At 38.2% G+C, this 27,003-nt stretch overlaps 2 protein-coding genes and 1 long non-coding RNA gene across 3 annotated transcripts; all 3 read left to right on the forward strand.

Annotated features, from left to right (window-relative positions):
- Nucleotides 1-218: 218 nt before the first annotated feature.
- On the forward strand, nt 219-8,337 carry LOC142169442 (uncharacterized). Its single transcript, XR_012699234.1, has 2 exons — nt 219-5,610; nt 5,954-8,337. It is a non-coding gene; the product is annotated as an uncharacterized LOC142169442 (long non-coding RNA).
- Nucleotides 8,338-18,685: 10,348 nt separating this feature from the next.
- LOC107827968 (uncharacterized) lies at nt 18,686-19,276 on the forward strand. Its single transcript, XM_016655202.1, has one exon. The coding sequence runs from the start codon at nt 18,686-18,688 to the stop codon at nt 19,274-19,276; it is 591 nt and encodes a 196-aa protein (XP_016510688.1).
- A 411-nt stretch (nt 19,277-19,687) lies between these two features.
- LOC142169596 (uncharacterized) lies at nt 19,688-20,149 on the forward strand. The gene has a single exon (XM_075231479.1). It carries the CDS (start codon nt 19,688-19,690, stop codon nt 20,147-20,149), a length of 462 nt encoding a protein of 153 aa, XP_075087580.1.
- Nucleotides 20,150-27,003: the final 6,854 nt, after the last annotated feature.

Raw genomic sequence — 27,003 nt, forward strand, 5'->3', positions numbered from 1 at the left:
TCTAATAATCCGCCAACCTACAACATTGTGTGTTAATTGATTCTTGCAAGGTTGTCTATACAAAATTTAGAATGTCAAATATATATTTTACAACTTAGTCAATTAATTAGGATTAGTGTACACATAATTGAATTGGTTGCATACATAAATGAAAAGCATGTTGTCTCCTTTTCAATAATAGGAATTTACCTTTTTTACAACTACAGATAGCATCTTTTTTGAACCAATCTTTTTGTAAATTATTTTGACTATATTACTTCAAGTAGACATGACTTGTAAAAATCATAGTTGAAACTACCATATTAGGATTAATTCAATTGTTGCATACATATTGAATCTAACTTGATAAATGCCAAAATTCTTCATGAGCTTTTATGATTTCTTTTGTACAGGAATGGTAATAATCTTAGCCTCTTTATATATTTGATTGTCTACATATTCTTTATATTATTATTCATTCATTTATTTGAATCCTTTTGAACTAAACTCTAAGACCATTAGTATACGATTTTAATTTTCTTTTATCATAAAAAGTCAATATTCCTTTATACTCATACATTTTGAAGACACCCGCATCTCCATTTTCTCCAAACTCCCCAAGAAACTCTCTCTCACTTTGAGAGACCTATGGCTGCCGCTGCTTTCACGCCACCTATGCCGCTGCTTTCACGCCACCTCTGCCGCCGCCGGAGTTCATCACCGGCGATGACTGGGAATGATTCCTTCCCTCTCTCCCCTCTCCACGTTGCTGCCAAAACATCGACGAAATCTGGCGAGCCTTCAGCCACCACCAAACTGGCCGGCGACCCCCACTTCTTAGCAACTTTCTCTGGAAACCATGGTGAAAAACTCAGATCTGAAATATCTGACTTGAAAGGTCCATATTTGGTCGAACTCCAGCGACTTCTCCTCTTTCGACGCCACTGCTGTCTCGTTCATACGCGTCGCTGCTCCGGTGCTTGTCGTCATGGAAGTACTTACATGTGTTCGAATTACTGATTCTAGCCGGAATTTCAGATCTTGCCGGAAATTGCTATCGCCAGCGACCTTCTATCCTTGGCTGATCGTTTATTAATGAATTGACTTTGTTGGCTAATTTTTATGTGTGGAACTTTTGTACCTGCTGTTTACCATTGGACTTCTTCTTGTGATTTGGGCTAACTAGTCATATAAACCCCATATCGTTATATCTGGTTGTTCTTTTCCACTGATTTACATTCTTTTCCAGATAAATTTGGGACTGCCCGATGACCTCGCTATAGCCCTGTTATTGTTGCAGATTTGACAATGCTTGCTGGATTCTTTCACTACAGGACACTACAAATTTTGGATAATGTCACAATTGTTGGACAATGCTACATTTGGACCTAGGCCGATGAGAATAATTGTTTTGAAGCCATGACGCCCGGAATGACCCTCGAACTAGGCCCGAAATAACGAGGCGATGATAATAAACATCAGAGAATGGAAAAAAAAAATGAGAACGCGAACCAATAACCTATGGGAGGCGACACAGTCGGCCATCAGAGTTGCTACCGAGGCAGTGCCCATTCTCATGTCTAGACGGATATAGGATATTACATATATTTGAGCCTCCTATATTATTTTTAATTATTTTTCAAAACTATATTCCAAAACTATTTTCCAAAAATATTTTTAAAACTATTATCAAAAAATCTTTCAAAAAACAAAACATTTTAAAATTCTTTTCAAGAACAATTTTTCAAAATAATATTTATAAACAAAAATCATTTCAAAAACATGTCATTTAATACATTTTTACTTTATGTTATTTTATTAATAATTTTACCTTCTTGTCTTGCGAGGTACTACCATACGGAGTTGTTTCGGAAAACGACAATAGAAGATAAAAAGACAAATCCCCGTCAAGCTCCCCGCTTCGCAGTTTCTATTCTAGGATGTATCCAAAATCGCAAGTATAGTGAAATCGTAGATATATATTATATTATTTATTTACAATGATATTTATCTGCTTGTTAAACGCTTAGGATGTGTTGCATCTAGCTAATAATTCGCCAACCTACAACATTGTGTGTTAAGTGATTCTTGCAAGGTTGTCTATACAAAATCTAGAATGTCAAATATATATTTTACAACTTAGTCAATTAATTAGGATTAGTGTACACATAATTGAATTGGTTGCATACATAAATGAAAGGCATGTTGTCTCCTTTTCAAAAATAGGAATTTTATCTTTTTTACAACTACATTAGCATCTATTTTGAACCAATCTCTTTGTAAATTATTTTGACTATATTACTTCAAATAGACATGACTTGTAAAGATTATAGTTGAGTCTACCATATTAGGATTAATTCAATTGTTGCATACATATTGGATCTAACTTGATAAATGCCAACATTCTTTATGAGCTTTTATGATTTTTTTTGTACAGAGATGGTAATACTCTTAGCCTCTTTATATATTTGATTGTCTATATATCCTTTTTATTATTATTCATTCGTTTATTTGAATCCTTTTGAAATAAACTCTAAGGCCATTCTTATATAATTTTAATTTTCTTTTATCATAAAAAGTCAGTATTCTTTTTTACTCATACACTATTGAGAAACATTTTCATACTTTATTCTTTATACATTTTAGTCGATTGCAAAGCACTTATTCATTTTTAGGATAATTCTTTCTATTATTTATTCATCCTTTCCATATATTTTCTTGTACATTTAATACAATCCCTTTGTAGAAACCATTTGACTATAAACCTAAATTAACTTCTTCAAGATTATTCAAACGCTTTCAGAACATTTCTATTGTTGATATACATTCTTTGTTTGATTTAATTACTCAATTGTCACATGTAAGATTTATGTGGATAATTTATTTCATATGCTTCCCTATCTATGGCAACTCCTCCTACTTTATTTGGTCATTTCTTTTAAGTTGATTGATGATTATTCAAAGATAATTCTTTTTTCTCAGATTACTTGTATTCAATTAAGACTAACCTTATATAGTTAAATCGTTTGTCTTTAATTGTAAGTCAAAGTTTTCTTTATACTCTATGCTAAACCCAATTCTTTCAATCAAATCCCAAAAGATTTTGTTTATCACTTTGCTTTGCATATCTTGTTGTATATATTTTACCATAAATGAAATGGTCATGCTTTGAATATTTATTCACTACGTGACAATTGTATTGACTATTCTTTGATAGAAATCCTTTGTGACGTAGTTAATCATTCTTTTGAACCTTCCCTCCCTTATTTGATCAAGTCCACAAGAACCACATTTTGTGAATCTTGAGGGATGCCTAACACCTTCCCCTCGAGATAACTTGAATCCTTACCTAGAATCTCGACGGTTTCGCAGACCATAATCAAATGTGCATTACATAGTATAGTATAGGTGTCCTAGTATACCTTAAATACTAGGTGTGGACTCTAAACTTTCATTAACCTTGTAGAGTACTATAAGTTGTAGTTTGTTTTGTCTTGTGCAAAATAAGGTGCAACACCTAACAAAAGCAGAAAATCAATGTAGTAGTGTTTTAGAACTTCTTCGACTAAGGCTAAGGTCTTATTCGAATTCTGATTTTGCTCTGAGGTACTAATTGGTTGAAGTTCTTGAGTTCTTGGATCCTAAATGGCTAACAAACTCTTATTTGGTCTGCTGCCCTAGAGAAGGTCAGTACACCTTCACCCTCTTCTCTTTTGATCGTCCTACTTGAATATCATGAGCATGCTATTATCTTTTGTCAATTATGTTCGTTTATGATGTTTGTAATTAGTGTATAGATGTCATCTCCAATTCATGATAGTGTGTTGTTAACTTATGGTCATCTGTCATACTTTGAATGTCTCTAATCAGTGATGATTAAGCTGTTATGTGACCTTAATGACTCTCATTTCTAAATCTAAATAGTCTACATGATTAAGTTTCCTCAATGTGCCTTAATGACTTCTCATGTTTATATACACTTCATAGTTTCTATTTCTGTTGTGATCTCTATCCGTACATACTGCTTTCCTGCATTCTATTGCTTTGTAGTTGAGATTATTGTTGATAATCCTAATTAGGATAAACCTGAAAGTTTATAAGTTTATATCCTTCACCATTTAACTGAAGCATGAGAAATGTAAGTGTTTAAGTGCTCTCTTTCTCTATATATTTGTCTTTAACTCTGAGAGCTGCTTTCTGAGTTATTATTATGATATTCTTATGTTCATGTCTAATTGTTAGTTACACATATATAAAACAATTTTACTAATCTAAACTCTTATGAATATAAATAACTCTTCTGTATATACTCTGTTAAGATTAAGTTATCCCTTTTTCGTAAAAATAGATCATAGTTATATTTGTTATAGTTGAATAGTAATTATTGTTAAGCTAAACATAACTGCCTCATATTTAGATGGAACTCTCAGTTACATGGCTGAGTTAAACCTGTTTGGTATAACACTTTTCTTGTCTTTTGTAACGATTCGACCGGTCGTTTTGAGTATTTTTATCATGATTCCCTTTTTATTGCTTCCTCTATGCTAGATTGTGATTATGTGACTTGTCGGGGTGCTTGATTTTAGTTTCGGGTGAGTTTCGGAGTGAGATGAGACACATAGTCCCTAAGGTGGAGCTTTAAGTTGTTAGAGTTGACCGTAGTTTGACTTTTATGAAGACGACTCCAGAATGGAGTTTTGACTGTTTTAATAGCTCTATATGATGATTTTAGACTTAGGAGCATGAGCGGATGTGAATTTGCAGGTCCATAGGCCGTTTCAGCATGAATTGGCTGAAGTTAGAAATATTAAGGTTTGGAAGATTTGGGAAGTTTGAACGAGAGTGACTTTATTAATATCGGGGTCGGATCCCGATTCCGGAAGTTGGAATAGGTCTGAAATGTGAATTATTACTTGTGTGCGAAATTTGAAGTTGATCAGAGTTGTTTTGGTAGGAATCAGTATTAGTTTTGGAATTCGGAAGTTCATAAGTTCCTTAGGCTTGAATCAATGCGATTCATGATTCTAGCATTGTTTGATGTGATTTGACGTTTCGCGCGTGTCCATTTGATGTTTTAGGACTTGTTGGTATGTTTGGTTGAGGTCCCGGGGGCCTCGGGTGTAATTATGATCATGTTCGGCGCATTTCGAAACATTGAAAATTGCTGAATCTGGTGCTTCTGCTTCCCTTCTACTCGTTCGCGAAGGTGTTCCTGCGTTCGCGTAGAGTCTTCAGGGATTGCTGGATATTTAGCCTTCGCGTTCGCAAAGAAAGCCACGCGTTCGCGAAGGGTCAGGATTTTGTGCACTGCGACAGGGAGCCGCGTTCGCGAAGAGGAAAGGCAGGCTGGAGGGACCTCACACATTTGGTCTACGCGTTCGCGAGAGAGGCTTCACGATCACGATGCTTGGGAGCTTTTGTCATCCCGTTCGCGAGTGGGTTCTCACATTCGCGTAAGAGGAAGCATTTGTGCTTCGCGAACGCGAGGCATTTTCCGCGTTCGCTAAGAAGAAACCACTGGGCAGCAGACTTAAATTTCAAAATGAGGGTTTTATCTCTTATTTCATAATTTGGACCTAGAGAGCTCGGTTTGAGGTGAATTTTCAGGAAATGTTCAGAGAAATTTTTGGGGTAAGAATTTCTAACTCGATTTTGATTAATTTACATGAATCTATTGATAATTTCATCATTTAATTAGTGGTTTGAGTTGGAAAATTGGGGAAAATGGTAGAAACTTCTAAGACTAAAATTTGAGGATTTGAAAGGCGATTTGAGGTCGGATTTAAGTAAATCTTGTATGGTTAGACTCGTTATCAAATGAGTGTTTGAATTTTGTAAATTTGCTCCGGTTACAAGGCGCGGGCTCGAGTTGAATTTTTGAGTTCACTTTTTATTTCTTCGCAAAGATCATAATTTTATTGGTCGAATTAGTTTTCTATAGTTTATATTTATGGTATGAAGTTGTTTTGGCTAGATTCGAGTTGTTCGGTGTTGGATAATCGACGAAAAGGCCTTCTAGTGGATTGATTTAGCGTGATTTGAGGTAAGTGACTTGCCTAACCTTGTGTGGGGGAATTTCCCCTTAGTATTCGTGTTGGTTGTGATAATTGTAATATGTGAAAGCCGTGTACGCGAGGTGACGAGTGTGTACACGGGCTAAATATGAAAATTACCGATTTTAGCTATGTAGATTCATTTCATGCCGTAATTGAGTTACCTTAACATGTTATAGTCATTATTTCTAGTCTATTTTCACATGTCTACTTATCTTATTCTCTTACATGCTAATTCCCCTACATGTTTAATTGAAGTTCTTGTTTCCTTTATTCCGTATTCATTATTTGATCATTGAACTCTTTATTTGAAGTTGTTAAATCGTGGAATATCTTGTTGTTGAAATTGGTATTGAGATATAAAGGTCGTGATTCGCATTGTGGCAAAGTGATAAGTTGTGAAATACCATTCTGTTGAGTTGTTCATTCCGTTTGTTATTGTTGAGACTCTTGTGTAAATTGTGGTTGAGCCATGAGCTCTTTACTGTGAAAATGCTGTATTTGTTTGGTTTCTCTAGCAAGTTGTAATATTGGGCACCAGATAATTGTAATATGTGAAAGCCGTGTACGCGAGGTGACGAGTGTGTACACGGGCTAAATATGAAAATTACTGGTTTTAGCTATGTAGATTCATTTCATACCGTAATTGAGTTACCTTAACATGTTATAGTCATCATTTCTAGTCTATTTTCACATGTCTACTTATCTTATTCTCTTACATGCTAATTCCTCTACATGTTTAATTGAAGTTCTTGTTTCCTTTATTCCGTATTCATTATTTGATCATTGAACTCTTTATTTGAAGTTGTTAAATCGTGGAATATCTTGTTGTTGAAATTGGTATTGAGATATAAAGGTCGTAATTCAAATTGAGGCAAAGTGATAAGTTGTGAAATACCATTCTGTTGAGTTGTTCATTCCGTTTGTTATTGTTGAGACTCTTGTGTATATTGTGGTTGAGCCATGGGCTCTTTACTGTGAAAATATTGTATTTGTTTGGTTTCTCTAGCAAGTTGTAATATTGGGCACCAGATAATTGTAATATGTGAAAGCCGTGTACGCGAGGTGACGAGTGTGTACACGGGCTAAATATGAAAATTACTGGTTTTAGCTATGTAGATTCATTTCATACCGTAATTGAGTTACCTTAACATGTTATAGTCATCATTTCTAGTCTATTTTCACATGTCTACTTATCTTATTCTCTTACATGCTAATTCCCCTACATGTTTAATTGAAGTTCTTGTTTCCTTTATTCCGTATTCATTATTTGATCATTGAACTCTTTATTTGAAGTTGTTAAATCGTGGAATATCTTGTTGTTGAAATTGGTATTGAGATATAAAGGTCGTAATTCAAATTGAGGCAAAGTGATAAGTTGTGAAATACCATTCTGTTGAGTTGTTCATTCCGTTTGTTATTGTTGAGACTCTTGTGTACATTGTGGTTGAGCCATGGGCTCTTTACTGTGAAAATGTTGTATTTGTTTGGTTTCTCTAGCAAGTTGTAATATTGGGCACTAGAGGTGCGATCTGTGGTACATTGTGATATTGATACACATGCGGTGGTATAAGGTTTTGGGATTGAAATGCATGCGGTGAGATAAGGTGGGCTTGATACGCGTGGCTGCTAGGGGAACTACTAGAAGTAATGCGGTGTGATAAGGTGGCTAAAATGCGGGATGCTATTTCGGGAAAATAATTTTTAAAACTAATTGTAAAGGCTCCCGCGGTGATATAAGAAAAGATTGTGAGTTATTCCTGTGATATGGGACTGCGAGGCTGTACCTCGGTAGTGACCCTTGTTGATCTTTCTCTATTTGTTGTACTTGTCTTTGGTTGTTTTGTTTCCTTCCGTGATGTACTATTTGTCTTGATTCTGTGTAGCTAACTCTTGGTTTACTCCTTGTTTCATTTCCTTGTCATTATTATTATATTGTTAAATCTTTCATCTTATTTCTTATTATTTCTAGTAGGGCCTTAACCTGACCTCGTCACTACTCTACCGAGGTTAGGCTTGGCACTTACTGGGTATCGTTATAGTGTACTCATGCTACGCTTCTTTACATCTTTTTGTGTAGATCCAGGTACTTTTTATCAGTCCCGGCATCAATGAGCTGAGTTCGCATTTGGAGACTTTAAGGTACACTTGCCCGTGTCCGCAGGCCTCAGAGTCACCTTCTATCCATTTCTATATTTTCCTTCTTTACTAGATACAGTTGTATAGGGATGACTTTGATATTGGCATAGAGCTTGTGACTTGTATTTTCGGATTTTGGGCAAATACGTATATACTGAGTTGTGGAGATATTCCTTATGCTAGTTGTTGGATTTGAGCTTTTAATTATTATTTCAGTTATCACTGCATAAATGTTAGGCTTACATAGTCTTAGAGACTAGGTGCCGTCACGACATCCTATGGAGGGAAATTGGGGTCGTGACATCTTTAATCTCTTTTATGACATTGCTGACTTTGTGATGTTTACCATGTCTGTAAGATTATAATATCATGTAAAGTATCTATGAGTAGTTGATTTAAAATGTTGCATGTCCCTCTGTTTGTCTGCATGACTTCATGTTCCTATACTTTGTCTTGAAATTGCACTTGGTCCTTTCTTTCCCTGCTGATGAACTGAACTTAGTCTATAAACCCTAAGAGGATTTCTTATTGTTGTTGCTTAGACATAATACTTTACCTAAGTTTAATACTATGGAGATGTGATTCTTTCCTCAATCCCAAAAATGAAGTAAGATTGATTTTCTGTGATCATGTTAAGCATTATAGGAATTCCATTATTTAAATCTGAAAATTTGTAGTCCTATTAAGAGTTTTGATCATGTTCTGGTATCTCTAATAACATCTGCAAAAGTTTCCAGTTATAACTGTTTGTCTGAACCTTTACTAATGCTTTTAAAAGTTCCAAGTAGTGTTATTAATCTATACATGTGCTGGTGATAAGATCCAAGCTAATCAATCTATAGTTAGTCTGTCGAGGCAGAATTATCTACATTTCTGGGCTACTGCATATCTGAGTTGTGTGTTCTTTTCCTACCCTTTAAATGTGATCCCAAGTGTGTAGATCTTTAACAGTAATGCCATAATGTCTCTGCCTCCTCCCCCCTCCACATATGTGTTTGAAATCTGACTTCCAGACTTGTTTAATATGTGCATCATTCATTTAGTTTGGGAAGTGCAGTTATAAAAATGAAACTGTTCGTATGTCCTTATGTTATTCTGTTAGATGAAAAGTATACTTTTGTGGTAGAGAGTATTATGGTAGTTAGTTTACATTGAAAAGGATCTCATTAGCACTTAAACCCATACGGAAAAATGAGTCATTAGTGGTTAGGGGTATTTGGGAGTGGAGTTTAACTCTAGGTTGGTTTGCTCTCCCCAGTACAAGTATTGCCCTCGGCCTTGAGACCCTTGGGAACTTTGAAGTGTCGGGGGATTCAAAGGGGCAATCTACCTCGAGTAGAACTCTCTCCTTAGCCCTTAGTTCATTGACACTTGTTGTTCTTCAGGGGTTTAGTGTTTAATGACAACGAAAGATTTTCAATGTAAATTATTTGCAACGTATAACTACCACATTAGTATAAGTTTCTCATAGTATTTGAGTTTTGATATTTTGTTATATTTTATCGACCATTTGTTTACATGTTTTATACATAATTGAACATGCATAATTTGTATCTAATGACCTTATTTTGTAACATGTACATATGTTTGGGCCTGCTGAGTTCCTAAGGAACTCAGGCCCAAGCCCAGCACTGCTGCATTTTTCTGGAAGTCTGAAGTCAGTTGTAGCCGCATCCTTTACTGCTGGGCCTGCCTCTTTAAGGCCCAAATACTAGCGTCCGGTCCTCTTTCTCTAAACTCTTTATCGTTTACTGCTTCGTTACTATAATTTACTGCCTTGTTGCACTTTGTCACATGTTTTGTTGTTGTTTTTATCTCACATGTATACAATACATATATATTGGATTGCATGCTTTATTTTATACCTTAATTCATATAAAACTTAGGCAATCCCTAAATGACATAGGATTAAAAAGAATTAGTTTTGTAACTAATCTCCCATTCGCTAATTACAATTTATTTATATCATTACTATGTTTTTGCTCGCCTTCTCGTCTCAAAGATTTTGAAGCCCAAAACTTAGCAAAAACGGACGCTTCACTTTCAAAAGGAAAATTAGATAAAAAATGCAAGTTTTGTCTCAAAAAGGGGATCAAGTTATTTCGAAAATATGAAGTGTCGTCCCCCAAAAGGATTTTCAAAAAATAGTTTTTCTTCAAGTCTAAAAAGATCAAGGTACATTTAGGCATACTCATGCTTTAGGAACAAGTGCTTAATTTAGTCTCCCCTTTTACATACTTTCTTAAATACAAACATCCTATATATTTTTTTTTAAAAGCTCTTTTCATGTATACACGCACTAATGTTAATTTCCTCTATAAATTCATACCCTTTTTAAACTACACCCACCATTTGTAAGAAGTGCGTCCTAATATATGGTAAGCCATATCTTTAGAACACTAGTTAAGGCATAATATAAATAATTGATTCTAAATCTAGTCTAAGTCCTATGAAGCTACCTCAGGTAGATTTTAAGGGGTATCTAATACCTTTCCCTTAGAAGAACAAGAAACCTTATCCATAATCTCATTGGTTAGCAGACTAATAACGAATATGACCTAGTAATTAAATAGGTACCCTAGTACACCTTTAAATATTAGGTGGCAACTTTGTTTTTATCAACAACAGAGGAACCACAAGTTGAATCTTGTTTTGACTAGTACAAAATAGGGTGCAACAACATGGCACTCTGCTTGGGATTCACACTTAGGTTCTGACCTTAGCAGACTTAGACTAATTTGGCATCTAGATTTATTTGTAGATTGCTTTAATTGTAGATAAAATTGCAATTACGTGCTTACCTGCCTTATTTGCTCTTCATGTTTATTATCATGCTTGTTGCTGCTACACTCTTGTCTGTTACTGCTTTTATATACACTATCATCACATTTCTTTCTATCGAGGCTTGGCCGTACACTATCACACACAATGGCACGCGAGGGTTGTCTTTTACACCCCTTCGAACCTTCTTTTCAAAACTCTCTAATTTCAGAGAATGGCTTTGTCGGGTCAACTGGCATAACTTCTCACAGCCTTCAGTCCAACTCAAAAGTAGGAAGCACTGTACTCTAGAAAAAATAGGGCATACTGCATAAACCTTAGGTAAGTCAGTCCTTGGCATCGATGCACAATTAGGAAATCCACCCTAATGTCAACGGGTCATGCACCCGACAATATGACTTCTGTGGAAAGACAAACAAAACCTGACAAGACACTTAAAAGTCCGAAGCAAACACTTCCCAAACACCTTTCTTTTACCCACATCAGAAAATGGAAATCAACTAAAACATCCCTGAGATTAGCATGGTAATGGGAGCACCACACAAATTGAAGCAGTAGTGGAAAATATTCGCTGGGAACTCGAAGATGAGGTTCAGACAAACCTGGGGGCACTAATCACTTTGCTGAACATCCGAGCAGACATGGTGCTCACTTGCCCGTTGATAGAATTTTGGGATTCAGCTAAGGTGGTGTTCAAATTTGCCAACTGTGAGTTAGTACCAACATTGGAGGAACTCATGAGTTTCACGGAGCTGCCGTTCAACGGAAGGAAGCTGATATTGCCAGTTACTATACCCGATTACCGGTTATCGGTTCTTGGATGCTTTAGGCCTGGCCAAAAGTAGGATTCTTAGAAGTATCGAGGACGGATGGGTGAGCCTCGACCTGCTGTTCAATAGATTTGGGCACCGTGAATCTATGAGTGGTATTCGGGAGAGTTAAAATATGACCAAGCGGTATGGGAAAGTCTCAGGCCCATCACTTTCTCAATGGCACTCTTGGGACTATTGGTCTTCCCGTAAAGAAGGGGTCGGATCAAGATCAACCTATTACCTGTGGTTCTGGCGACGTTCCGTGGAAATCTTCAAGCTACTTTGCTGCTGATGGTGTTAGGTGAGATGTTGAGGGCTTTGTCCGCATGTGCACGAGGGTATGATTTCTTTAAATGTTGTAACTTGCTGCTTCAGATCTGGGCTACTGAACATTTCTTCTAGCGAGAGGCCATCACTTCTTTGTGGGCATCAGCAACATGATCCGCAGCCACAATGAAAGAATAAGACATTGGGTCTCCCCATATGGGCAAGAAGAGTAGAGGGAAATGCTGACCAATCTGAGTGGAGAATGGATCAGCTAGAAGCTATCATGTTTAGGTTGAAGAGCAATATTAATGACTCCTCAGAATTACTTCATTGAGTTGACCAGACTTGAAGGTATTCAACCATACGCACCCCTGCGGGTCTTCAGGAAATTCGGGATGACCCAAGATGTGCCTCTATGGACAAGGACAACATTATATGAGGATGAGTACAATAGACAGATTCCAATTCCTAAGATAAAAAGGCTCCAAGAGGAGTGGAACGACCTAGTCACGACGCCAATGGGTCAAAACTAGTGGTGCACTCCTGAGTATTATATCTGGATCAATGGGGAAGACGAGATGGCCCAGCTAAGCAGAGAGGGTATAGCCTGGTTAGAGGATGGAGTGGTTGCCATGAGATCGTGCCATATTACCTTGTGACTACTTCAATGCAACATCAAGTGGTCCCAGGATCCGTCGATCATATGTTTCCACCTGCTGAATACAATGACCGGGTAGTGGAGTGCATCCAAATAGAGTCTAGCAAGAGCCAGAAGAAGATTCGGAGGAGGGGTCGAAGTTCAACGATGACGAGGAGGAGTTTGAAGAAGACCCGGAGGAGGATCCGGAAAAGGAGCCAAAATAAGAAGAGGAGGTGGGGAACAACTCAGGGGGTGGTTATTAGAGTTGGTTGATTTCCCTTTCTTTCCCACTTTGTACCCTTTTCCCCAATTTTCTCTTTTACTTTCCAAAAGGGGAAGTTGTCCAAGCCCATGCAGTTATGTGAAACAGTGATGTAATCTTTGTTCCCACTTATATCAGTCCAAATTATCAATAAAAACAAACTTGCTTCGGATCTAAATATGTCAAATCTAAGCGTTTGTCAAATATTTGCGATTTAGGCCTACCTCCGACAATGAGAGCCCCCCCCCCACAAATTCTAGGAAACGCGCAACCCTTAATGCGTGAGTTAATTGCTCTGTGTGATTTCCTGCTTATATAAATAAAGAAACTGACTCCAGTTTCTTTTTATTTTTCTTCTTATTATTTTTTCTTTTGCTTTATTATTACTCCAAAAAGAAAAGAAAGTTGGTTTGTGTCGACTGAAACTGGCGGAACCACCGTAAAATCTAAGATCAAAGGGAAAGATGTCAATAATAGAAAACCCAACTGAACATGCTCTAGTCATAGTCGACAGCATGGGGCGATTGGGGGAGAAGGACAATACCAGGAATGATGAACACGTGGCCACTATGGCCCAGGAAATGGAGTCTCTAAGGGAGGAAGTGCAGCATATAAGGGAACTAGCACATCTGGTCGTGACAACGCATCCTCAACCACCTCGATTTCCTTCTTTGGACTCAATCCGTGATCACTTTCCTTCCACATCATGCCAAAACAGCAACACCCCAACTTCAGCTCTTACCACTCAAGTCATACCTCCATGCAAACCCATCAAATCCCCCTATCCACACTCCCTACTTACCACAGTATGTTCAGACCCCATAAAACCCGCCTATCACTACCAATGCAACTCACACCTCTCCTTGTGACATAGTGACTTTTATCACTAACCAGCACATACCTGTGGCACATGCTGCTGCACATTAGCGGTATGTTCCCTCTGTATATGCCATTTTTGAACTTACCTTTACAGCTCCTGTCACGGTCAGGGTGCCTTATGAGATTGACCAATATGCCGAGATGGAAAGGGAAGCCAGGCGTAAGGAAGATGATTGAGTATCCGAGCAGCTGCAAATCTTGAGAAAGCAAATGAAGAACCTCCAAGTTTCCCGAGGAAGTGAATGTTTGGTTTACGAGGATTTATATATTCATCCGCATGTGGATATGCCAGCAGGTCATAAACCTCCAAAGTTTGATATCTTCGATGGGACAGGTGATCCATTTTGCACATTTGAGGGCATATTGTGACAAGTTGGTCGGAGTGGGGAGGAATGAGAAGCTAAGGATGAAGTTATTTATAAGGAGCCTGACAGGAGAAGCACTCACCTAGTATACTCGACAGGATCCGCGAAATTGGAAAACTTGACAAGACATGGTAGAGGACTTCATGAATCACTTTCGATTCAAAATAGAGATCACTCCAGATCGGTTCATACTGGTGAACCTGCAGAAAATACCATCAAAGTCAATCCAAGGATATGCACGTCAGTGGAGTTTAGAGACTGCCAGGGCACAAGCTCCTCTAAACGACGGTGAATTAACCAAGTATTTCATCAGAGCCCAAGAAGGGATATCCTTCGAAAAGATGATGGGAATAATAGGACAGCAATTCCCCGAGCTAGTCAAGATGGGATATTTCTTAGAAGAGGGCATAAAATCCGGTAAACTACAACGCATGGAAGCATTGCAAGCGGCTAACAAGGGCATCCAATCAGGATCAATCGGCAGCGGAAAGAAGAAGAAAGAGGATGTCTCAACAGTCGTCCCTTACTATCAACCAAACCCACATCATGGAAACACTTCCTATTCCCCAAACAACTATTAACCACCACCCACTTACGCTCCAATCTATAACACCCAGCCATATTATCATCCTAAACCACAATACAACCCTCCTCAAGCCAACAACAACCTGAACCCACAACGACCATATGCTCTTGTCTAAATATTACTCACCAAAACCGACCCACTTATGCACCACGCCCTCGCCCCAACTTTGAAGAAAGGGGTCCTAGAAATTATACCCCGATTGCTGAGCCTCTGGCCCAATTATTTGAGAGATTGAGAAGAGCGGGATTGATACATCCAGTTAAAGGAAGGGTTCCTAGGTATCCCTCCAAGTATTTTGATGCAACTAAAAGATGTGTGTACCATTCCAATGTACCTGGTCATGATACTGAAGATTGCTTCAAGCTAAAAAAGAGATTGGAACATTGATCAAGAGCGGAGCCATTCAATGCACTCTGGCGCTGCCTAGTGTGAATCGCAATCCGCTGCGAAATCACCGAAACCATGGAGTTAACATGATCACATTGGACGAAGAGTATAACCTAAAGAGAATGATTGTCACTATAGGAAATGTAGAAGCGCTAGGATCCCTCCTCAAAGCGCTCCAATGATTACAGTACAAGTGAGACCTACGGTGACTGTTCAAACCTATCAGCGACAACTTATAGTTGCTATAGGAGATAAAGAAAGTCGGGAATACAAAACCATCCCATGGACATACTAGCAAAAGGGGAAGGCCAAAATGATAGACTCCGCCACAGCCCATGGTATGACTAGGTCTGGGAGATGCTACGCTCCTGAAGATGACAATCGAGGGAACTCGGAAAGAGAGAAAATTCAAAGAAGGAACATAACAGACCTAGAAGCTGCCGAGTTTTCGAAGGGAATGTCGACCAAAGAGTATTCTGTGGAGGAGCAGCTGAAGAAGACCCAAGCACAGATATCAATCATGGATTTGTTGATGAGTTCCGACAGTCATACAGACACCCTATTAAAAGTACTAAGTGGGGTAAGTGTACCAAGTAACACCACCAGTGAGGCACTGGCCGCAATAATTAGGAAAATAGTTGAAGCAAATATGATCACTTTCAGAAGAGACAAACTTCTGGCCGAAGGCGCAAGTCGCAACAAAGCTCTTCATATCACTGTCAAAGGTGGGGACAAAGTGGTTTCCCAAGTGTTGGTTCATGGAGGGTCAGGAGTCAACGTATGTTCTCTCTCAACCCTATAGGAGTTAGGAATTCATTTGAGGGAAGTCAAGGAAAGCCACGTGAGGGTGAGGACCTTTGACGGTTCGTAAACGGATGTTATCGGAGAAATTTATTTGGCCTTGTAGATCGGGCCGGTCGAATTTCCCATATTATTTCAAGTAATGGACATCTCTTCTTCCTACAACTTGCTGTTGGGAAGACCCTGGATACATATGGCAGGGGCTGTCCCATCAACTTTACACCAATGCATGAAATTTAAGTGGGTATGCCAGGAGATCGTGGTTCACGGCGAGTGGGGTCACTTCGCTTATTTTGAGTATGTTGTTCCGTTCATTGAAGGGCTAGACGGAGTTGCTTTCCGTGCAGTGGGAATCATACAGACTACCAAAATGGAAAAGACTGAACAAAACATGGGAATGCAGTCGATGTATAGATCCAAGATGGCTATGAGGGAGATGATTAAATATGGATACATGCCAGGAATAGGATTGGGAGCCAGGTCAGACGAAATCACAGAGCCAATTGAACCGAACGGGCAAAAAGGAAGGGTCAGCATAGGATATCAGCCTCCAAAGGGGAAAGCTCATACCGTTAGTTCCGAGAAAAAGATTTTGTGCCAAAGCATGTTTGAAGTCCAGGTCAGAGTTCAATACCAGAAGATGATATCATCGACGGGATAGAAAAGCTATTTGTGAATATGATTTAAGATAGCTGTGAAGGGACTGACATCAAGACACCGACTATCAGGGATGGCGAACTAGGAGAAGAGCTGCGGAATTGGACCACCAGTCCATCTTTGGTTCGTCGGGAGTCTTGGTAGTATGGAACTGTAAAAGTTTTCTTTTAAAAAACGCACGGTCAATTGAGGCCTGCACCATGCCTGTACCTTTTTGTCATTTCCCTCTTTTGAACGCTTAAGACCTTCCTCTTTTGATAAAATAAAAAGAATCATTTTCTCAAATATTGCAACTTCATTTACGCTGCTTAAGACCTTCCTCTTTTGAACGCTTAACTTTTCTTTTCATTAATCAAAATGCTAAAACCCTGCATTCCGTGATTGTGACATATAATGAAACCGTCCAGCGCAACGACCTAGATTATGGGGAGTATGATGCCAGACAATTTCTAGGAGGAGATCGAACAACTGGAGAGCCAGAAAAAGCCCAACCTTGAAGAAACAGAAGTGGTCAATCTTGGAATCAAAGAAGACGTAAAGGAAACCAGAATCAACATTCGTCTAGAAGCTGAGCAGAAGGAAAACTTGGCCCACCAATCCTACTAGGCCACTAGTCAAGCAGAAACCCAAGAAATTCAAACCCGATTTAAGTCTGAGGATAAAGGAAGAAGTGACCAAGAAGATAGAGGCAAATGTGGTAAAGGTCACCAATTATCCCAGCTGGTTGGCAAATATCGTCCTAGTACCCAAGAAATATGGAAAGATCAGAATATACGTGGATTAACGAGATCTCAATAAATCTAGTCCAAAGGACGATTTTCCTCCACCAAATATCCACATCCTCATTGACAATTGTGCGAAGCATGAACAACAGTTGTTTGTGGATTGTTTCGCTGGGTACCACCAAATCTTGCTGCACGAGAAAGATGCAGAGAAGACAGCCTTCACCATACCTTGGGGAGTTTACTGTTATGGAGTCATGTTGTTCGGTCTCTAGAATGCCGGTGCCACCTACATGAGGGCCATGTGGATGATGTCATTATAAAGTCTCAAAAGAGATCAGAACACTTAGACAATTTGAGGAAATTCATCGAGCGCCTGCGAAGGTACAATTTTTGAAATTGTACCCGACAAAGTGTGCGTTCGGAGTCCCCGCTAGAAATCTATTAGGATTCATTGCAAGTAGGAAGGGTATAAAATTGGACCCATAAAATATCAAGGCCATTCGGGAATTACCACCACCAAAGAGCAAGAAAAATATAATGTGTTTCCTGGGTAGATTGAATTGCATCAGTCGCTTCATAACCTAGTCCACGGTAATCTATGAGCCTATTTTCAAGCTGCTAAAAAAGGATGCTACCACAAAATGGACAGAAGAGTGCCAAAAAGCCTTCGACAGAATCAAAGAATATCTGTCAAATCAAACAATGCTGGTTCCCCCCGAACCTGGGAAGCCATTGTTACCATATTTGTCAGTCTTGGATAACGCCTTCGGCTGTGTGTTGGGACAGCATGACGAAACTGGGAGAAAGAAGCATGCCATCTACTACTTAAGTAAGAAGTTCATGCCATGCGAGGCCAAATATACTTTGATAGAACACACCTGTTGTGCTCTGACTTGGATCGCTCATAAACTAAGGCATTATATGTATGCATACACTACATATCTGATATCTCGGCTCGACTCGCTCAAGTACATCTTCCATAAGACGATGCCTACCAGAAATCTAGCTAAATGGAAAATTCTCCTTAGCGAATTTGACATTGGGTACATAACTCAGAAGGCTATTAGAGGACAAGTTTAACCGACCACCTCCCAGAGAATTCAGTGGATGGGGATTACTATCCACTTACTACGTATTTTCCCGATTAAGAAGTGTTATTTGTTGGAGAAGATATTGCAGAATCGTATCCTAGATGGAGAATATGTTTCGTTGGAGTAGCAAACTTCAAAGGAGTCAAAATTGGGGTAGTCCTGATTTCGGAATCTGGACAACACTATCCAGCATCGGCAAAGATAAGATTCCCTTGTACCAATAATATGCTTGAATATGAAGCGTGCATCCTTGGGATCAGAATGGCAGTCGACATAAATGACAAGGAACTTTTGGTCATAGGGGATTTCGATCTATTGATACACCAAGTGGGAGGGGAATGGTCCACCAAGAATGTCAAGATACTTTCGTACCTGCACTGCGTGAAGGAGCTATGCAAGAAGTTCACAAAGATTGAGTTCAAAAATGTCCCTAGGATTCAGAACGAGTTCGACGATGCCCTTGCAACTCTGTCATCTATGATTCAACATCGAGACAAGAACTACATCGAACCTATCGAGGTAGAGATCAGGGATCAATATGCCTATTGCTTCCATGTAGATGAAGAACTAGATGGTAAACCATGGTATCACGACCTCAAGAAATTCCTTGATACTAGACAGTACCCGGAGAATGCTACTAATGGTCAAAAGCGAGCCCTCAGGATGCTGGCAGACCACGTTTTCCTCAACAGGGAAGTCCTGTACATGAGGATCCCGGATTTAGGTTTGTTGAGATGTGTAGACGCTGCCGAGGTAACCGGGCTATTGGAAGAAATACATGCAGGAACATGCGGATCCCACATGAATGGGTTCACATTAGCCAAGAAAATCTTGAGAGCTGGATATTTTTAGATGACTATGGAAAGCGACATTATCCACTACGTATAGAAGTGTCACCAGTGCCATATTCATGGGGATTTCATCGGGGTTCCGCCAAATGAGTTAAACATAATGGGTTCACCCTAGCTGTTTGCCGCTTGGGGCATGGACGTGATTAGACCTATAGAGCATGCCTCCTCAAATGGACATCACTTCATCTTGGTAGCTATCGACTATTTCACTAAATGGGTCGAAGCGTCTACTTAAAAGGCCGTCACAAAGAAGGTAGTGGCAGATTTCATCCGAAACAACATCATCTGCAGATTTGGAATACCGGAGTCTATCCTCAATGACAATGCCGCTAACCTCAACAATGACCTCATGAGAAAAATCTACGAGAAGTTCATAATCGTCCACCGTAATTCCACGGCCTATAGACCACAAATGAATGGGGCAGTTGAGGCAACCAACAAGAATATCAAGAGAATTCCACGGAAGATAATGGAAAATCACAGAAAATGGCGCGAGAAACCATCGTTCACTTTACTGGGTTACCGGACCACCATGAAAACATCCACAGGTACAACGTCGTACATGTTGGTGTATGGCATTGAAGCTGTGATACCCGCAGAGGTCGAGATACCGTCTTTAAGGGTCATTCAAGAGGCAAAATTGGATGACGCAGAGTGGATATGGGTCAGACAAGAGCAACTCATGCTCATCGACGAGAAAAGAATGGATGCAGTATGGCATGGTCAACTATATCAGAACAGGATGGCCAGCACATTTAATAAGAGAGTAAAACCTCGACCAGTTTGCACCGTGGCAGTTGGTTTTGAAGAAAAATTTCCCCACCAAGAAGAAGCCAAAGGAAAGTTCACCGAGCACTGTCGGGTGGAGCTCTAATCTTGGCAGAAATGGATGGAAGAATAAACACGAATCCTATCATCTCAGATGCAATCAAGAGATATTATGTTTGAAGACAAATAGAGTTAGGTTTTGTTGTAACAGAACTACGTTCAACCTGACTTCCCAGGAGGGATACGTAGGTAACCCACATAGGGTTTGGTTTCTATACCTCCTTTATTTTGTAATAGAAAAACCAAATTCACTTTTGTATGTTGCTTAAGAACTATGCCAACTTGATTTCCTTAGAATGGAATACGTAGGCATTCCTCATCGGATTCAGTCGTCTTTTGTAATTGAACTACATTCTGGCCTGATTCCATTTGGAGACTTGTCCACTTTCATTCTTAAATCCATCATTTTGCATATGTTGTAATCGAACTACGGTTTGACCTGATTCCATTTGGATACGTAGACTGCCTGAGTCAGGCTCGGTCATCTTCATCATATTTTATCATAATCCACGAACTACGTTCAGACCTGATTTCATTTTGGATACGTAGGCAACTTGAAAGGGTTCAGTCATTACCTTAGGAAAGCCTTGTAATGCATTAGTTTGAATTGGGATGCAGTCGCAACAACGAGTAGTCGCATTATCAGAAGCATCACGGAAGATCGACATCAACAGGATAAAGTTTCAAGAAGAAATGTTCGCGTGTGGAGAACCTTTCGTAACATGTCATAATCCGGAACGCCGACATTTTCCTTAAAAACAAAGTATTTTCAAAATGTTTTCTAAAAATATATATATATAGTAATTTGTTCCACCTACAGAAGTTCGCGACACAATCATACCAAAGGATGGGGTAAACCAACAATGTGGTCGACACAAACTAACTTTCCCGCCCCCACTAAGAATTTTTCTTTGAGTGCAGGGTAAACAAGGAGCAAGAAAGCACTAAGACCACATTAGGCCAAATGGCGGATCCGCCACTTGCCTAAGATTTTCTCTCTTTCCCCTTTACTTGAATTTTTTTGGTACAGCTAAGACCACACTGGGCCAATTGTCGGGCCAAATGCTCCGATAGTTGCGGAACGGTACATAGCCCTTGCTAACAAATTAAGTCAAGATCAAGTATCCCATCATACCGATCCCAAATAACGCCTCGCCGGCAGCCAAGCATCATCATTCCTGCATCAATTACATCGCATCATAATATATTCCGCATTGCAATATATTGGTATGCATGTATTTCACTTGTTTTGCAGGAACAAACATTGCAGCGTGGAACTTTTCTAAGCAACGGACCAAATTACAATGCTATGAGGGACAACAAACAAATTAGCGGGCCAAGGATCCAAGTGCAAGCACAAAACAACCAGTGAAACTCAAAATTTTTAAATCCTTCAAATCAAGTCGCAAAATTCAAGCCATCACGAGTGCCCAATCCTCTGTCTCGCCGTATCATAATAATACGATACTGGGGCAATTCATGCGAGTATCGCCTCCTCAAAAATCTTTGCTCCAGAACTACATGAGTCCTGATACTCGTTAAGCCCGAGGTATGTAAGCAATTTGAAGCCAGAATTCTGCCCCAATCTCTCCAAAATTCTTCCCAAAATCCACCCAGATTCTTCCTTAACTCAATCATGCAACTCATAATGCCACTCCTACAATGCATGCCTAAAGTCGGGAGAAAATTGGCTTTGGTTCAATTTCTTTGCCCCAAAACTCTTTTATCATCTCCGGTCAAAGAGGGGCAGCTGTTGACGGCCAATTTTGACCCTCCCTTATAAAATTAATTTACTTATACTTAATAATTTACAATAAATATTTTGAAAGTATTTTCTAGTAATAAATACCTATTTTTAACAAATCAATTAAGTATTAGTTTTATAATTAATCATGTAGTATTAGTATTATGTAATTACAAATATACTTACTATTTTAAGATTATTAAAATTACTTTAATATATACATCACGTATGTCTTATAATCAATTTGACAAATTACTCCTTAAATTCTAGTTAATTAGATTACTATGATAATAATTTGGAATAAATGCAAAAATAAAGTATTTATAAATAATTAATTACAATAGTTAGCAATGTATGTAATAATTATAATTTATCATATTTTGTTGAAAATTATTAAGCTTATTTAATTTAATTATAAAAGGGATCAAAAGAGGCTAAAGGCTATAATTACAATTTTTAACTAAATACAAAGTGGCTATTATTTAAAGCAATTTCAGCCTAAATGGCCAAGCCTAGTCCGAAAATACCCAACCCAAACAACCTCTTCAATCCCTGCTGGCAATCCTTGCCATCACTTTTTAACCATTCATGATCTGCCACGTCACTCGTATCCCATACTTATAAAACGAACACAAATCATCAAGGCCGTCCATTTCTTAAATCAACGGCCCACGATTATTAACTCTATTTTCTCTTTAATTTTTAAAGCACCCAGAGATTTAATCTCAACCGTTGGATCACAAGGATCCAACGACCATTAAAATTCCCCATAAAAATCATTTAAACCCAAAATGCCAGGACCACTGATCTCAAAGATCAACGGTTCAGATCCCATCTACCTAACTTAAACCTAGAGAAACCCCCCAAATCTCTCAAACCCTAATCATTTACCCTACTTCCCCTGCCGCCTCTCTTTCCCTTTCCTCTCTCTATTCTCTCAAGTCGTCAACCCATCAATCTCCAAAACCTTGCACAAATTTGTGTAAGGTCAATCGAAATCATTCAAAATCATCCCTTCTATCCCTGCTACACCGCCGCCTGAACATTTCTAATTCCATCATTACAATTCAAAATCCTAAATCTGAAACCCTAGCTAAAGAGTGAAACTTCAAATCATTCAAATCCTCTTATGCTCCGTCAAATCGGAGCATGTATGGAGCTTCTTCAGATATTCATTATGGGAATTCTATATCTAGAGGTCAAACGCAGTGACCTCTGGGTTTTAGAATTTGTCCGTTGGTTCTTTGCCTTCTATGGTCGATTCCCTCTCAGGTAAATCTTCTCACGATTCCCCCCCTAATTTCTTCAATTTTCACTCGTTTGCTTGCATCATCTGAGCTTCATCACTTTCCACTATCATTTTGAATCTGTTGAAACCCTAGAGCCCTAAATGGAACTATAAATAAGGCCTTTAATGTTCTCACAAAACATACCAAGAACACCTAACAAAAGCAGAAAACCAATATAGTTGTGTTTTAGAACTTCTTCGGCTAAGGCTAAGGTCTTACTTGAATTTTGATTTTTCTCTAAGATACTTATTGGTTGATGTTCTTGAGTTCTTGGAGCTTAAACGGCTAAACAAACTCTTATTTGGTCTGCTACCCTAGAGAAGGTCAGTACACCTTCACCCTCTTCTCTTTTGATCGTCTTACTTGAATATCATGAGCATGCTGTTACCTTTTGTCAATTATGTTCGTTTATGATGTTTGTAATTAGTGTATAGATGTCATCTCCAATTCATGATAGTGTGTTTTTAACTTATGGTCATTTGTTATACTTTGAATCTCTCTAATCGGTGTTGATTAAGCTGTTATGTGACCTTAATGACTTTCATTTCTGAATCCAAATAGTCTACATGATTAAGTTTCCTCAATGTGCCTTAATGACTTCTCATGTTTACATAGACTTCATAGTTTTCATTTCTGTTGTGATCTCTATCCCTACACACTGTTTTCTTTTCTATTACTTTGTAGTTGAGATTATTGTTGATAATCCTAGTTAGGATAAACCTGAAAGTTCATAAGTTTATATCTTTCACCATTTAACTGAAGCATGAGAAATGTAAGTGTTTAAGTGCTCTCTTTCTCTATATCCGTGTCTGCTAACTCTCTCAGAGAGCAGCTTTCCGAGTTATTATTATGATAGTCTTAAGTTCATGTCTAATAGTTGGTTGCATATATATGAAATAGTTTTACTAATCTGAACTCTTATAAATATAAATAACCCTTCTGTTTATACTCTGTTAAGATTAAGTTATCCCTTTTTCATAAAAATAGATCATAGTTATGTTTGTTATAGTTGAATGGTAATTGTTGTTAAGCTAAACATAACTGCCGCATGTTTAGATGGAACTCTCAGTTACATGGCTGAGTTAAACCTGTTTGGTATAGCATTTTTTTTGTCTTTAATCTCTTTTATGACATTGCTGACTTTGTAAAGTTTACCCTTTCTTTTGTAAGATTATAATATCATGTAAAGTATCTATTAATAGTTGATTTAAAATGTTGCATGTCCCTCTATTTGTCTGCATGACCTCATCTTCCTATACTTTGTCTTGAAATTGCACTTGGTCCTTTCTTTCCCTACTGATGAACTGAACTTAGTCTATAAACCCTAAGAGGATTTTCAATTGTTGTTTCTTGGACATAGTAGTTTACCGAAGGTTAATACTATGGAGATGTGATTTTGTCCTCAATTCCAAAAATGAAGTAAGATTGGTAATCTTTGATCCTGTTAAGCATTCTAGGAATTGCATTGTTTAAATCTGAAAATATGTAGTCCTATTAAGAGTTTTGATCATGTTCTGGTATCTCTAATAACATCTGTAAAAGTTGCCAGTTATAACTGTTTGTCTGAACCACCACTAATGCTTTTAAAAGTTCCTAGTAGTGGTTTTAATCTTTATATGTGCTGGTGATAAGATCCAAGCTAATCAATCTATAGTTAGTCTGCTGAGGAAGAAGCATCTACATTTTTGGGATGATGCATATCTGAATTGTGCGTTCTTTACCTACCCTTTAAATGTGATCCTAAGTGTGTAGATCTTTAATAGTAATGCCATAATGTCTCTGCCTCCCCCCTCCATATATGTGTTTGAAATCTGACTTCTAGACTTGGTTAATATGCACATCATTCATTTAGTATGGGAAGTGCAGTTATAAAAATGAAATTATTCTTATGTCCTTATGTTATTCTGTCAGAGGAAAAGTATACTTCTGTGGTAGGGAGTATTATGGTAGTTAGTTTACATTGAAAGGGCCTCATTGGCCCCTAAACCCATATGAAAAACTGAGTCGTTAGTGGTTAAGGGTATTTGGGAGTGGAGTTTAACTCTAGGTTGGGCTGCTCTCCCCGGCACAAGCATTTCCCTGGGCCTTGCGACCCATGGGAACTTTAAAGTGTCAGGGGATTCAAAGGGGGCATCGTCCTTGAGTAAAATTCTCTCCTTAGCCCTTAGTTCATTGATATTTGTTATTCTTTAGGGGTTTAGTGTTTAATGATAACGAAATATTATCAATGTAAATTATTTACCATGTATAACCACCATATTAGTATAAGTTTCTCATAGTATTTGAGTTTTGATATTTTGTTATATTTTACTCCAATCATTTGTTTACGTGTTTCATACATAATTGAACATGCATAATCTGTATCTAATGACCTTCTTTTTTAACATGTACATCTGTTTGGGCCTGCTGAGTTTCAAAGGAACTCGGGCCCAAGCCCAACATTGGTGCATTTTTCTGGAAGTCTGATGTCAGCTGTAGCCGCATCCTTTACTGCTGGGCTTGCCTCTTTGAAGGCCTAAATACCAGAGTCCAGTCCTCTTTCTCAAAACTCTTTATGTTTTACTGCTTCGTTACTGTAATGTACTGCCTTGTTGCACTTTGTCGCATCTTTTGTTGTTGTTCTTATCTTACATGTATACAACACTTACATAATGGATTGCATGCTTTATTTTATACCTTAAGTCATATAAAGCTTAGGCAAACCCAAAATGACATAGGATTAAAATGAATTAGTTAGTAACTAATCTCCCATTCGCTAATTATAATTTGTTTATATCATTACTATATTTTCGCTCACCTCCCCGTATCTAAGATTTTGAAGCCCAAAACTTAGCAAAAACGACAACCCCACTTTCTAAAGGAAAATCATATCAGAAATGCAAGTTTTGTCACATAAAAAGGGATCAAATTATTTCAAAAATATGAAATGTTGTCCCCCAAAAGGATTTTCAAAAAATGGTTTTTCTTTACGTCTAAAAAGATCAAGGTACATTTAGGCCTACTCATGCTTTAGGAACAAGTGTTTAATTTAGTCCCCCTTTTCACATACTTTCTTAAATACAAACATCCTATATCTCATTTTTTCAAAAGTTCTTTTCAAGTATACACGCACTAATGATATTTTCCTCTATAAATTCATTCCCCTTTTAAACTACATCCACCCTTTGTAAGAATTACGTCCTAATATACGGTAAGCCACATCTTTAGAATACTAGTTAAGGCGTAGTATAAATAATTGATTCTAAATCTAGTCTAAGTCCGATCGAGCTATCTCAAGTACATTTTAAGGGGTGCCTAACACCTTCCCCTTAGAAGAGCAAGAACCCTTACCCATAATCTCACCGGTTATCAAACTAATAAAGAATATGACTTAGTAATTAAATAGGTACCCTAGTATACCTTTAAATATTAGGTGGAGACTCTCTTTTATCAACAACAGAGGAACCACAAGTTGAATTTTGCTTTGACTAGTGCAAAATAGGGTACAACAGTTACCATTAAGAATAAGTACCCGTTGGCATTGATGATTTGTTTGATCAGTTATAGGGTGTTAGGGTGTTCTCTAAAATTGACTTGAGGTCTGGGTATCATCAGCTGAAGATTCGTGTTTCGGATGTTCCGAAGACGGCTTTTCAAACTAGATATGGGCACTATGAGTTTCTAGTGATGTTCTTCGGCTTGACTAACACCCCGACGATGTTTATGGATTTGATGAATCGGGTGTTCAAGCCATATCTTGACTCATTTATCATTGTCTTCACTGACGATATATTGATCTACTCCCATAGTATGGAGGAGCACGAGCATCATTTGAGATGTGCTTCAGACCTTGCGGGAATAGAAGTTATATGCTAAGTTCTCCAAGTG

Source organism: Nicotiana tabacum, chromosome 15 (genome assembly GCF_000715075.1).
Source record: "Nicotiana tabacum cultivar K326 chromosome 15, ASM71507v2, whole genome shotgun sequence".
NCBI classification, from domain to species: domain Eukaryota; kingdom Viridiplantae; phylum Streptophyta; class Magnoliopsida; order Solanales; family Solanaceae; genus Nicotiana; species Nicotiana tabacum.

Bases quoted from the DNA above. Each gene is read 5' to 3' on its own strand.
- LOC107827968 (XM_016655202.1), top strand. From the start codon at position 18,686: ATGGCAGTCGACATAAATGACAAGGAACTTTTGGTCATAGGGGATTTC.
- LOC142169596 (XM_075231479.1), top strand. From the start codon at position 19,688: ATGAATGGGGCAGTTGAGGCAACCAACAAGAATATCAAGAGAATTCCA.